We start from the raw sequence: 15,925 nt of genomic DNA on the forward strand, positions 1-15,925 counted from the left end.
GGCTGTTAAAAAGCTGAAACTAGTTGTGCAGTACTAATAAACTGTTTTTTCCATTTCTCTCGGCTTAAGTCATTCAATTCTTTTTATAAATATATATATATATATATATATATATATATATACTAGGGGGGGGGCTCTGCCCCCTGATGCCTACACCATCCAACCCCCTGTGTTTCGGAAGGCCGGTTCTCCTTGAATTTTGAAGACTTGACACTCAGGGTAGCCCTGAGTTTCAAAACGCTTCATATAACTTGACAAAAATGTTACAGCCTACATCTGTTTCAAGCCAACGTCAAGCCATATATATATATATATATATATATATATATATATATATATATATATATATGACTACTACTATTAACTTGGGGTTGGGATATGTTCATTTTTAATATTAACTGACTTAAAACCATTGAGACACTCTAAAGCTATACAAGTATAAAGTTATAATATTCGACTGCGAATTACAGTTATTATGAGGTGTATACAAGGTCACATGTGAGTGCGGAAAGCCTTACTATGGGCAAACGGAGAAATCTATCATACTGCGTCTCGAGGAACACCAGAGAGACATTGCTTATAAGAGAACCAGAGCAACTGCTCTGTCGGGCCATGTCCTGTTTTCAATAAGCACGAACAACGAAAGCCGCCAACATGAGATAAATTGGACATCAACTTCAAACCTACACATTTGCCATGATGAGGTGGAACGCCGCATTGTGGAGTCAAAAGAAATCACCTTGGACCCGCTTCATATGAACAGTAATTTCAGCTATAATTTGCCTGACTCTTTCAGCTCTACTATCAGATACTGGAGATCGCGTGGTTCCACACACGCACAAGTGTATAACAATAGAACTTTAACGCGGACTATAGCTCAAGTTCATAATAACTGTAATTCACAGTCGAATATTATAACTTTATAATTGTATAGCTTTAGTGTCTCAATGTTATTCTCAGTGTCTTTTAATATCTTTCTATGTTCTTAACGCCTGATGAAGTCAATCTCGATGAAACATGTTGCGTTTTCAAATAAATCTCATTTTGTTATAATTCTTGGGTTTTAAGTCAGTTAATATTAAAAATGAATATGAATATATATATATATATATATATATATTTACTAGGGGGCTCTGACGCCTATGTTGCCCCCCCCCCCCCCCATGTTCCGGACTGGTAGGCCGGTTCTCCTTGAATTCCGATGACTCGAATTTTGAAGACTCAACCCTGAGTTTCAGAATGTTTCAAATAACTTGACAAAAACGTTACAGCCTACATCCGTTTCAAGCCGATGTCACATCTGTTTCCAATTTCAGCTTATCATTTTAATAGAGTAGATATATATTTGCTTTCCAGCCAACATCTTCGGGATTCTCACTACAGCATGGTTGTTTTGAGAATATTTTTAGATGACTGATGATTTTCTTTGCTGGGTATTGAATAACCACCTTATCTTATTAGAGACCTGAAATAGCTTAAAAAAATAATGTATGGTTTCTGGAGTAGGGATTATTCGATCATCTGATTGATATCCACCAGCTACTATTAAGTGGCAGATTGGATTGTCATTAAAGAAATGTCAACTGTTAAAAAAATTAAAAATTCCATTCAGTTCTTTGTACTTTGTAAATAGTATTATCCTTTTAAACAAATCTTTTAGAAATTCTTTCCAGTAACTCCTTACTTCAGTCAGTGATGACATGCTTTGGTTGGAAAATTGTACATTCAAATCTCAACTAAAATGCAATAAACTTAAAAGTATTTTTTAGTAGAAGAAGTTAACTGGGCTGCAGCTTTTCAAACAGGCGAACTAGCTAAGAAACTATGGATTTATAGATATAACAGACTTATGGAGGCAGAATTTCATTGCCACAGATTGTTTATATGAAACCAAATTACTTAGTGCACTTAGTCATTGAGCATAATACCTAATTAAAGAAGATGGAATGTGATCTAAATATATAAAAATAGATAACAAAACAGAAAATACCTTATTATGCACATTCACTAATCATCTTAGAATAGATACCAGGAATTATTAATTAAAAGTTAAATATAGCATTTTATGTAAGGAATTCAACATTCAAAGGAGAAAGAAATAGAAAACAAATATCCCTTGTTGTTTGTTATCATTCAGTTTTCTTGGTCTTGTTACCATATAGACATTAAAATTAAAGAAAAGAAAATTACTTAGTGCACTTAGTCATTGAGCATAATACCTAATTAAAGAAGATGGAATGTGATCTAAATATATAAAAATAGATAACAAAACAGAAAATACCTTATTATGCACATTCACTAATCATCTTAGAATAGATACCAGGAATTATTAATTAAAAGTTAAATATAGCATTTTATGTAAGGAATTCAACATTCAAAGGAGAAAGAAATAGAAAACAAATATCCCTTGTTGTTTGTTATCATTCAGTTTTCTTGGTCTTGTTACCATATAGACATTAAAATTAAAGAAAAGAAATACCTCATTGTACCTGGGTTGTGTTTCATCATCAAATAACTGACATGTACCCTCAGTATGGTGTACAAGATATCATGCTAGACTACATGAAAATGTTACATCACTACTAACTTCCTATTGACAATTTTCCTCCAAATTAATCTGTTGTCACTCAAACTGCAATACTATTAGATTGTATATTTCTCTCTTCTGAGGCACTTTTTTTTTACTGTATGAATGCACTTAAATCTTGGTCTTCCTCTGGGTCTTTTTCCTGCCATCCTGGCAAAGAACACTTGTTTTGCTAACATATCCTCTCCATCATTCTATTTAAATGATGATACCACCTGAGATTAGCTCTGCTAAATTATATCCTTACAATGCCAAGTTCTTTCCTAATGTCCTCATTTTTATTATGATACTGCCATTGATGCCATCTGTTCACTTCGCAAGCAATCTTTCTCAGAACTCATATCTGAGGTCTCTAGTCTTTGATCAAGAGTTTTATTTCTAACCCAGCTCTTGGATCCATAAGTTAAAATTGGTATGAACACCATGTTGTATACAGCTAGTCTAGTGTTTAGACTAATTTTTCTTTTACTCCACATAAATTTATTCAGCTGACTGCCTACCATACCAGTGTTGCTAATATTGTTGTCTGTTTCCATATTTAATTTGCCTTCACTAAAAATTGTGTCTAATGCTTCGGCCTATTTTCATTGCCTTTGTCATTTTATTGCTGATTTTCATACCAGATTTATCACAGCAGTTATTCAGTTTATTCAGCTCTTCAAATTCAGCTTATTCAAAATCAGAGTTGAATGGCTTATAAGTAATTAAGTAGCATTGTGCTTGGAGAGAATACAGAGAAAAATGTAAGAAAGAGAAACAGCATGCAAGAGTAGCTAAACACAGGTCATGGGAAGACTGATAAGAATATAGGAAATAAATATCAGGAAGGTAGTAAAAGGTGACATGAAAACTGTGAAGATATTCTTGATGTCTGGAGTAATTATTATTATTTTTTTTATGTCCCTTCTACCTATGCTATAGCATCTTAATATCATTAGTTGGCTAAGGGTTTTTATTTCTTATTTAAAAGAAAAAAATATATATATATTATACATAGACCAAATAAAAAGTTTTTCAGGCTGCTTCCAATAAACAGGGCTCTAAAAGATTGCTAAATCTTTTAGAGACAAATTTTATAGAGACAAATGTAAGAAAGATAAACACTGTGTAAAACTAGCTAAACAAAAGTCATGGGTGGACTTTGGGAAGAACATAGAAAATAAATATCAAGAAGGTGGTAAGATATTCTGGAGGTTGTTGAAGAAGCTTAGAAATGGAGGAAAGAGTGCTGTAAAAGGAGTTAAAGATGATAAAGGTGACATGAAAACTAGAGAATAAGATATCCTTGAAGTATGGAGTAATTACATCGAAAAATTGCTAAATGAAACAAGCATTGATAGCACATTGTTAAAAAACACTCAAAAGGCATACAGTCAGGAATACATATACATACTTGAAGTAGAAAAAGCTATCAAAGGCTTGAAATGTGGAAAGACAGCAGGTGTAGATGATATTCGACCAGAAATGCTGAAGTATGGTGGTATAAAAGTCTTACAGTGGCTGCACTGCATAGTTCAGAAAGCCTGGACAGAGGGACGAATTCCCGATGATTGGAGTAGAGCTCTAATAGTACCATATATAAAAAGGGAAATTAAACTGAATGTGATAATTACAGAAGTTTTTCCGTACTGAGTGTTCGTGGCAAGATTTATGCCAGTATACTTGAGAAATGGTTGAGAAGAATTGTTGAAGAATAAGCTGGATTCAGGCCAAATAGAGGCTGTCAGGATCAGATCTTCACTTTATGACAAATAGTGGAGAAGGCATGGGAATATAACAAAGATCTGTATTTAAGTTTTGTTGATCTGAAATTGAGTTGCAAGTCAGCAGTTAGAATTGAAGGAAGTACAGGAAGATGGTTTAATGTTAAATCTGGTGTGAGACAAGAATGTACATTATCCCCTCTGTTATTCATTATCTATATGGATCACATTATGAAGGTAAGTGGTATTAAACATATCAGAATTGGAGATGTTAATGTCAGCTTTTTGCTTAATGAGGACGATGTTATACTTCTAAATAAATCTGCTACAAGTTTTCAAGATTCTCTGCCTAAATTGAATAACTGCTGTAATAGATATGGTATCGAAGGTTGTCATTAAAAAGACAAAGATAATGAAAATAGGTAGTATCATTGAAAATAGCAAGTGTGTTGTGAATGGAAAACCTGTGGAACAAGTAAAACATTTCAGCTACTTTGACACGATTTTTAGTGACGATGGTAAATTAAATATAGAAATAGACAACAGAATCAGCAAAGCTGGTATGGTGGGAAGGCGATTGAATGAATTCATATGGAATAAGAGAGAAATTAGTCAGAACACGAAATTAGCTGTATACAAGACAGTGTTCAAACCAGTTTTAACTTATGGATCTGAGAGCTGGATCAGAAGTAAAACACTTGACCAAAGACTAGAGACTGCAGATTTCAGAGTCCTGAGAAAGATTAGAGGCATGAACAGATGGCATCAATGGCAATATCATATTTAAAAACCAGGATATTAGGAATGCATTAGCAGAGCTAATCTCAGGTGGTATGGTCACTTGAACAGAATGGGCAAGGAAAGATTAGCAAAGCAAGTGTTCTCTGCCAGGTTGGCAGAAAAACGACCTAGAGGAAGACTAAGATATAGGTGGATCGATAAGGTACAAAGTGCCTTAGACGATAGAAATATAAATTCTGATAATGTTGGAGTCTTGACAAGTAACAGACTGATTTGGAGGAAAATTGTAGATTGGAAATTAGTAATGATGTAAATTTTTCATGTAGTACTATCACATCCTGTACACACCCTTGAGGGTATATGTCAGGAATTTGATGATGATGCCCTGATTGAATCTTTCTCTGGCATTGCCATTGTGATATCACTTTCAGGTACACCATGATTTTCCTGGAAGAGATTTCTCAGCACCTCCTTTTCCTGACAAAATTACGAGAGCACACTTGAAATTCCAGTAACCATCCAACTACTTCAGTGGGTTATCTTAGGCGCACTTAAATATTTAACCATGCTCACTTAATTAATGTGAGCATGACTACAGTGAAGGATAGTTTCAATGGTTTAAGAAGTGCTGTACAGTTTTTGTCCATAGTTTGTGATGAAAAATGGCTGTCTACAAACCACAAAGTACCTATTGAGTATGTGTATAGATTTCCTGAATTCATAGCCAACAAGTGCCTCACTTGTGAGCTGGTGTATAATGTTGATGAAGCTCCATTATATTGGCAATGCATAATGCAAATGACATTAGCAGAAGAGAATGATGAAAGGCCCACGGGAGTAAGATAATCTAAGGATACAGTTACTGTTGTCAAATGTAGCAGGCACACATATGTAAGCTACTGGTGACAGGAAAAACTAAATGCCCCAAGACCTTTAGTTTTGAAAGCTGGTAAAGTTACCCTGTGGAAATAAACGTAGACGACGATTACAGACATCGATTATTTAAAGAAGCAGCAGTAGTGCTATGTACAGGCAGCAACCCAAACAGAAATAAAGGGGCCATACTGAACGATACTTGGAAAAATCTAATTAATTCCCTCAGTTCAACAGAACTACAGTACGCGAATAATCATATTATGTATTTGCATGTAACGCATGCTCATGATACTGAGTAGAAATGTCACACGAATGTGTTACCTTAGCTACCTAACATGTAGTAACGTTTTTTTTGTATTCTTGAACATTTTTTGCATTTGCCATTTTTTTGTACTGTGCAAGCCTTGAGAAAGCTAGTCAGTTACTAGCAAAACCAGTAGGCAATATTGTACGAACATACGTACAAATTATAAATCTATGGTCAGTTTAACAATAAGTCTTATATAAAAGTTAGCTATTTAGGGGGAGAGTGGTGAGCCCATGGCCATACCTTCTCTTTGAAGGTAAAAATTGTTTTGCCACACGAAATATCCGGAGCGCAGTACATGGGCAGAGAGGGCCGTGATGTCGTGTGGAAATATGTTCTGTAGGAGCAAGATAGTATCATTGATTGGGACATTGGTGAAAAGGGAAGTTATGTCAAAGCCGACTAATAAATCTTGGTCGTTGAATGTAATGTTTTTAATTGTGTTTATGAAGTGTTGTGTATTTTTTATGTAGGAAGGGGAATGACCTACCAATTTCTTGAGTGTGGCCACTAATTTTTTGATTGATGAAGGAATACCTGTTGTTCATCACAATAATGACTCTGAAATTATAAATATTGTTCTGAATCAACGTATTTAATTTCATGAAAATGTATTTCATTTAATCACTTGAATCACATTTAATTTATATTAAATATTTAAGTTTCATCCATGGCATGTTACAAACTTGGGAGAGGTATAATTAGTGGGTCGATAAATTTTATTACATGAGTTGGTCTGGCAAAACTGCTAATCTGTCAAAGCTCTGGAACCAAGGGTGCCAAAAATCGATGGTTTACCTGTACTATGAGCTTATAAATGAATACTTTTCTTCTTATGTGAATCTCACTTGCAGAAGACCGTAGCCTATCATGCACACATTATATTTGAAACAGTGCTATCAGATTAGTCACAGAAACTCTAAATGAAATCACTTCTCACAATAACTGATTTGTAGGGAGCACAGAATTTCCAACCAAATGTGACTGAGATTTGGTTACAATATTTTAATAGTTTTATGGTGAGCAAGTTTGTTATAATGTTTGCTATAATGGGAGTTGACCATTAAAAAAGCAAATATATTGTCTCTTAAGTATTGTACTATATAAGATAACTTATATTTGGAGGTTTTATCACTTTGTAAGATCATCATCCACTTTCAAAGTTAAAAGTGATCAGTTTAAATATCTATCTTCTGGTGTATATAAATCAACCAGGGGCGAATGCTGGTCTTGAAATTCACGCTTGCTCATGTTATCATTCATGGAATGAGAGGTGTGATTTTAGTCTGATTAGCGGAATAATGAATTACTGACCATTTAAAACTATGTACAGGTAACCCTTGTATAACGCGGATGTTAGGTTCCGCAGAAATGCCACATTATATAAATCGCATTATGAGAGTCTCTGATCACATAGAAAAAGTAGGGTTATGTTCCGAAATTTTTTTTTTTTTAAATTATATAAACAACAATGACATATCCAACAAAAAATATATTTTTATTTAATTCAGATAATTCATGCAAGTTAAGAAAACATATAAACTATGAAACAAGTACATAGTATAAAAATTACAAATTGTGCTTAAACTTCATTGCACATAATGCATAAATGTTTTAGGCAAAATAAAATAGTGCATATTTTAATCTTTCATAGCATGGGGATTTGAGGATTGGTTAATAAACACTGGCTTTGTCATGTAATCACCTGATGCATTACTTCAAAACAGTAGAGTAATTCTATCTTTGGAAACTTTGAATCGAGGAGCTGATCTTTCATTTATCGAAATATAGGTGCGTTTTTGCATTTTTTTCCAATATAACCTGGATTCATCTGCATTGAACACCTGGTCTGCACTATTAATGTTTATAAACTTTGAGAGTTTTTTTGTTTAATAAGATTTCCATCCATATGAATTTTCGTTTGAGGTGCAATCTTCTATCGAAATCATTAGAGATTTCTCCATTTTGCCATTAGAATGTTGTTTACACGAGCAACACACTTTGAACCTATCGTTGATCCAGCAATAAACACTTTCTTGGATTTTATGTTAATTTTGTTTGATTGTTTGAATTGTTGATTCATTTAAATTCAAAGTCCCTGCAAAAATTCCTGGTTTTTCTCAATTTTTCAACCGATCCAAGATTTTGAATATTTTTCTTCAAGAGAAATTAATTTTGTTTTCAATGTTGGTTTTTCCCTTTCGTTGCAGTTTGTGGCCATTGCTATAAAAATAATTTTTTACACAAAAAAGCAAGCATTACATATTGTATGTAACTCACCAGAAAATAAAGTGCTCAGCTTCAGATGAACACACTTATGATTTTTAATGCACTTTCCTGGCAGAAACGAGGACAATTTTCAACAATAAACATTTTATATTGTAAACAATTGAGGTACATAGTTGCTAAAGGGTATTTTCCCCTAATATAAATTCGCTACTTATGATTACATGCGGGATACAGGCAGACACAAATTTAACGAAGATAAAATTTGATTTTAAGTCGCATGGTGAAAAACACATGAAAAGATAAAGGATTACTACAATTTGTAGATCATGTTTTTATCGGAACCATGTATAAGTACTGCGGTCAACAAGGGTTACTACAAATTTAGACCGCACTATATTGAAACTAAATCGTTGTATAAGTACCGCGTTATACGAGGGCTACCTGTATTTAGAAATTTATGTACGTTTAATCATACATATACGACATTTATTTTACAAATGATATTCTATCTTTTTCAATTTAACTACTGAATACAAATTCTACCCTACAGTTCTTCTTTATGAACTGGTCAATAACATCGTCATAAAAAGTTGGTTGTAACTTAATTTTCCCAAGCAACATGCACTTGTAAAGGCTGGCTGAAGCACAATGGCTAGAGCTACTTTGACTGCGTGTTTAAGCAACAGGGTGAGATGACGTGGAGGGAGCGGAAATGACTATGCGCGTGCATGAAATCACAATGCTGAAGCTGGATTCTCCCACAATCAAGGTAGCTTGACTAGCTTCGGCCTTCAATACACAACGCAAAGCTCAATTATTGCCACACAAGCTTAAAACATTTCCTGTCTACAAAAATAAAAGCCTAAATGGAATGCTTATAAATGCATGCATTTATTAACAAATAAGTATTACTTCTTTCTCAATTAATGAGCTTGTGCAGCAGGCATGGAGAATTCGCCATTGAAATCAACCACTGTTCACTCCTGGTTGAAGCATTTAGGCTTTTTTTTTTTTTTTTAAATATTTATTAATAATTAAAGCATTTTCAAGCTTGCAAACTAAATAGTTATTGATTCGTTGTTTCTATGAATTTTGGATTCAGTAATGCTACTAATAAATATATATTTAATTCAGTTTTTTCCTTCTAAATCTGCCTTTGATTTATAACTGGTTTATAATACTTCACGACTGTATATTTTTTATCGGTATGTTATTCATTATTTCACACCATTTAAATATAATTAATAATGTTACCAATCAATTTACACACAAAAAAAAGTCAAGTTTGCTGTATGGGTTGTATCAAGGGCCACATTTACTTAGGTTCAAGATACCACGAAATTCTCAAGAATGACAGTGCATTTTGCATTGCACTGTCATTCTTGTGAATTTTATTCTTTGGATTATCAAAAAAAAAATTTGTATTTATTCTCCAGTAACAGTTTTATTTTAATAATAGTTTGTAATGCTTGCATTATTTCAGGCAGTGAAAGATAGTACTGAAGTGGAAATGATAGATCACTTTAGGGTCCGTACGAAATGTAACCCAGAAATGTGGCCTATACCTGATCCTATTAATCCTGAACCAATAAGTTTAGAACTTCATTCGCAAGATGCTAATACAGAGCATGTTAATATGATTCCAGCAGATGTAGCAGATACAAGTGAGAAGCCAAATGCTACAGAATCAATTAATTTACAGCCTGTCAACTCTCACCTCCATCCAGATGCTCCAGATTTTGTACCTGGTAAACCATATCGATTGCTTTCAGGTAAGAATTTTAAAATCACAGCTGTGTATTATTATATTTGCACATGCAAGGTAATCATTGAAATTAGCTATATACAAGACAGTGTTCAAACCAATTTTAACTTACAAATCTGAGAGCTCAGTTAGAAATAAAACACTTAGTCAAAGACTAGAGATCTGATATGAGAGTTCTGAGAAAGATTAGTGAGGTGAACAGATGGCGTCAATGGCAGTATCATATTAAAAATGAAGATATCAGAACTTGCCATTGTTAGCATTCAGGAATGCATTAGTAGGGCTAATCTCAGGTGGTATGGTCACTTGAAAAGAATGGAAGAGGAAAGATTAGCAAAATAAGTGTTCTTTGCCAGGTATGCAGGGAACAGGCCCAGATGACAACCAAGATGTAGATGAATTGATACTGTAAAAAGCACCTTAAAAAAAGACAGAAATATAAGATCTGAGAATATTGGTATGTTGACAGATAACGGGTCTTTGTTGATCGGATAGTAATGATGTAACTTTTTTATGTAGTACTATCATGATTATTTCAACAAAAAGAGATGCAATCAAAGGTGGAAATATCTCATGGTTCATTTTTTTCACTTCAGAGAAATACATGCCAGGTTACATTTAGGCAAGATTTTCTGTTTTTGTCATTTTCAATCTCATTATTTAAGTTGGTTACTAGATATCAGCCATGTTATATATTTCTATCTCTTCTAAGGCACTATTTACTGTATCAGTCCACCTATATCTTGGTCTTCCTTTGGGTCTTTTTCCTGCTAACCTGGCAGAGAACACTTGTTTTGCTACTGGATTTATTTAAAAGTATAACATCGTCTACATAAAGTAAAGAGGCTGATATTAACATCTCCAATTTTGATATCAGGTTTAATACCATTTTCCTTCATAATGTGATCCATATAGATAATAAATAACAAAAGGGATAATGTACATCCTTGTCTTACACCAGATTTAACATTAAACTATCTTCCTGTACTTCCTTCCTTAGATTCCAACTGCTGACTTACAACTCAAATAAAGACTAAGTATTGTTTCATATAATGCCTGATTGACATCATATAACTGTAAAATTTTGAATAGCTTTCTTCTTTGCACTTTTCATATACCTTTTGCATGCCTACAAAACTTAAATAAGATTTTTGTTATATTCCCACGATTTCTCAACTATTTGTCGTAAAGTGAAAATCTGATTCTGACAGCCTCTATTTGGCCTGAATCCAGCATGTTCTTCACCAAGCTTCCCTTCCACGATCCTCAACAGTTTCTCAAGTATACTTGCATAAATCTTACCATGAACACTCAGTAGGGAAATAATTCTGTAATTCTCACATTCAGTTTTATTTCCCTTTTTTTTGTATATGGGTACTATAAGAGCTCTACTCCAATCATTTGGAATTTGTCCCTCTGTTCAGACCTTCTGAAACATGCAGTGCAGCCACTGCAAAACTTTTATATATACTTCAGCATTTCTGGTTGAATGCCATCTATTCCTGCTGCCTTTCCACATTTCAGGCTTTTGATGGCTTTTTCTACTTCACGTATAGATATGTATTCCTGATTGCATGCTTATTGAGTGTTTTTCCCCACTGTGCTGTCACTGCTTGTTTTATTTAGCAATTTTTCGAAGTAATTACTCCATACATGAAGGATATTTTTTATCTAGTTTTCATGTCATCTTTATCATCTCTAATTCCTTTTTTTTACAGCACTCTTTCCTCCATTTCTGAGTTTTTTTTCAACATCCTCAGGAAAATATTTTGCCACCTTCTTGATATTTATTTTCTATGTTCTGGCCAAAGTCTTTTATCCTGCTCAAGACTAAATAGTGATCACTTCCAATTTCAAATCCTCTGTACACTCGTGTCTGCACCAGTGAGAAAAAATCACAACCAATAATGACATGGTGAATGAGACTATTCCTATTCCTTTCCTCTTCTCTCCACGTGAATTTATGCATATTTTTAAGTGGAATATTGTGTTGTTACTAACCAGTCCATGTTCTGAGCAGAAGTTCAACAGGTATTAGCCATTATTATTAGCTTTGCTCTTTTTCCCAAATTTTCCCAAAATATTTCTGTATGTCTGAAAATCATTTTCTACTCTGCTGTTTAGATCCCCAACAAGGATCAACTTTTCATTTTTCATTGTGTCAGTTGTTTTCTCTAAAGCCTCAAAAAATTCCTGTTCTTTTACCTTAGAAGAACGTTCTCTGGGACCACAGGCATATACATACAAGTCTCATTGTCCAGTTTCCCTATTCTGATATTTGCCCACATTGCTTTATTTGATATTGCTTGGCATTCAAGAAGATTAGTCTCGTATTTAGTCTTGAATACTATAACTACCCTTTCTTTTTCCTGATTGTTATTGCCTGAATATAGCATTTTGTATTTATTGCTTAGAGAGATCTCACCAGTTTTTGTCTTTTTTGTTTCAGACATCCCTATTATATCGATCTGGTACTTATCCAGTTCCTCAGCCAGCTCCATTTTTTTGCCATTCAGACTTCTTATGTTGATAGTACCGATCTTGAAGTCTGGTGATGTTGAGTTGCAGTGTGTTTCAGGATTTGCTCCAGTAGCCAACTTTTCGCTGTTCACCCTGGTTCCCTAGCAAAAACAACAGGGGCATTGTTTAACCAGGCGACACCCTAGCTGCAATCAAATTCTGTCATGTTGTGCCATCAGTTTATTTGTGGTTTAAGCCAATAAGAATACAATTTGGTCAGCTAAATCCTAAATTGCCAGCACTCCCTTGTTCGTTCAGTATCCAGGTACATTCCTAACAGGGTGCACCATGAGAGGGTGAGTATTGGACATTAAATCAGAAGCACTGGTTGGTTCTCTGCATTCCTTTAAAGGCTATGTGGTGGTCTCCTCTCAGTTATACAGCTCTGACCCTTAAGTACTCTTGGGTGGAACATGAAAGTGTTAATTCAAGAACCTCTTTGTATTTTGAAAACAGTGAAGGATGATATAACTGAAGCAGTGTGAATACTACATTCATACTAAGTACATTTAGATTTACATGAAACTTTTATAAGGTTGGTTTTAGTGGAAGATACTTTTTATCTCTCATATTTTTGCAATGAGACTAACTCCTGCATCACAAAGGTAAATCATCTCTTCCTATACCAAGAATTGCTCACTGCATCTCTTTCTCTCTCTCTTTTTTTTTTTTTTTACATGGACATCAAAAAGTTTTGTGTTCCATATTAACTTCCCTACCAGGGAGATGGCTGAAATAGTGAGCAAAAATTGCACTTCTTATCCATGTTATTCAACAGGTATTACAGAATCATGTCTAGATTTATCCTAATGTCTATAGATGTCATGGCTAGTTTGGGGGTTAATACCAATTAATTATCCAATATCCAATATTACTTTTACAATCTTGCATACTTATTGGCATTTGTCCTACAACACAGAAATAAGTTTATAAGTAGGGAGATGAAAGTGAGCTAAAGCTGTTGTCCCACTGCTCTTATTTCAGTTCTTATAAAAAAAATTAATAGAAAATGTCACCAACTGCCAGTTAATAGTGATTAACAGTAAGAAGCATATTAGTAATCATAAATATGGTTACTGCTCTTAAACCACAGCAGGTCTTCTGGCCAACATTACCAAACTTGGGCCAATACAAGGGTTGTTTGAAAAGTTTGGTAAATTTCCGATAGATGGCGACACCATTCATTCATACCAGTGTAGGCACATATCATCTTTTTCATGGCCCCTGACAAAATTTTAGCCACGTGTGACATGTAGTTCTTGTTTGGCAAACATTTAAAATGACAGTGTTCGCATTTTTCATAAAAATGGAGAAAAAAGAGTTTTGTGCAGTGATAAAACACTTTTATTTGAAGAAGTGAACGGCTGCGCAAATCAAAGCCGAGTTAGGTGTGATTCATGAGGACTCTACACCAGCATTAAAGACTATTTATCTTTGGATAAATGAGTTTAAACATGGGTGTAAGTCCATCAAAGATGAAGCACTCTCCCGATGCCCGAATGAGGTCACTACGAAGGAAATGATTGACAAATTCCATGGTATTGTTATGGAAGACCGCCGAGTGGAAGTGCCTGAGATTGCTGAGATTGTAGGCATTTCAACTGAGCAGGTGTATAATATCCTGCATGAAAAAGCTGTGTCCGTGATGGGTGCAGCGATTGCTGACTGTTGATCAAAAACGCATGCGAAATGACATTTCAATTTGCAGGATTTTTTACATCGATTCGTGACTGTAGATGAAACTTGGATCCACCACTATACACCTGAGTCTAAGCAGCAGTCAAAACAGTGGACAATGCCCAGTGAAAGAGCACCGAAAAATGTGAAGACCGTTTTGTCAGTTGGGAAGGTGATGGCCACCTGTTTTTTTGGGATTCCCAAGGAATTATCATGATAGACTATTTGGAAAAGGGTAACAAAATAACAGGAGTCTATTATGCATCATTGTTGGATCATTTAAAAAAAGAACTGAAGATAAAATTGCCAAGATTGACTCGCAGAAAAGTGCTCTTTCATCAAGACAATGCACCGTCCCACACATCGGACGTTGCAATGGCAAAATTGCACCAATTGAGGTTCGAACTGGTTCCACCATATTCTCAGGACTTAGTCCCATGTGATTCTTCTTGTTCCCAAACTTAAAAATTAGTCTCAGTGGTTAAAAATTTTCTTTGAACGAGGATGTCATCAAGGCTGTCAATGACTGCTTTGCACCATTGGACAAATCCTACTTTTTAGATGGGATGAAAAAATTGGAAACTCACTGGACCAAATGTGTAGACCTGGATGAAGACTATGTTGAGAAATAAAAGTGATTTTTACAAAAAAAAAAATGTGTTTAACTTATTTTTTTACCAAACTTTTCAAACAACCCTCATATTCTATCTAATTATTGCCATATTCCATATGTGCATGAAAAACATTTTGTGTGCAAGGTTCCTGTCTCAGCCTCAATGTATGCAGCAACCTGTGCTCAAAATAGTGAAAGTCACAAACTCTTAATTAGATTTGCCTGAAATTTGTGGCACAATCTTCGTTAAAATATTATTATTATTAAGAGAAAGACCCCTAGGGAGTCATGGACTCATCGAGGGAGGCCACATACTACACACAGCAGCTATCATACTTATTCTTGAATTCATTATATTGCTTGCACACGTAACATCCATTTGCAGTTTCCAATCACGCACCATCCTATGAGAGAAAAATGTAGCCCTCAACCCCCCCACCTTTCTTAGCAGCATTCATTCTCAGCTTCCAAGGATGCCCTCTTATCCATTCCCCACCCTCCATAAAATAAAAAATTCCATCAACTGAAATTCTGTATAACCCTTTCAGAAGTTTGTAAGTCTCAATCATATCACCCTCTCTTTCTCCTGTTTGCTAGTGTCTGCAGTTTACAAATTCTCAATCTGTCTTCATAACCAGTATTCCACAATCCTGAAATCATTTTTAACACTCTCCTTTGCACTTTCTTTGCTGTATCAGACTCACACTGGAAACCAGGAGATCAGACCTGTGCGCAACAGTCCAAATGGCAAAAAATACATAGAGGCAAAATGACATTCTTATATCAATCTTATGACAAGTTTGCTGCATTTTTGGAAATTATGGAGACAACTACTGTGTTTGAATAAAAACTTTAGTTTAATATTACTAAAATTTTACAATTCGACGTTTCGACCTTTATGTCAAGG

At 34.6% G+C, this 15,925-nt stretch overlaps 1 protein-coding gene across 1 annotated transcript in view; it reads left to right on the forward strand.

Moving 5' to 3' along the window:
* The window catches only part of larp (La related protein), a 321,561-nt gene that overhangs the window by 155,955 nt on the left and 149,681 nt on the right, over window positions 1-15,925 (forward strand). Inside the window, exon 10 of the mRNA XM_090396411.1 lies at window positions 9,927-10,215. Within this exon, the coding sequence (XP_090252537.1) occupies window positions 9,927-10,215 (289 nt within the window). The remainder of the gene's footprint in view (window positions 1-9,926; window positions 10,216-15,925) is intronic.

This window comes from Typopeltis vanoorti, chromosome 8, assembly GCF_054136105.1.
Source record: "Typopeltis vanoorti isolate ZY-2024b chromosome 8, IOZ_Tvanoo_1.0, whole genome shotgun sequence".
Taxonomy (NCBI): domain Eukaryota; kingdom Metazoa; phylum Arthropoda; class Arachnida; order Uropygi; family Thelyphonidae; genus Typopeltis; species Typopeltis vanoorti.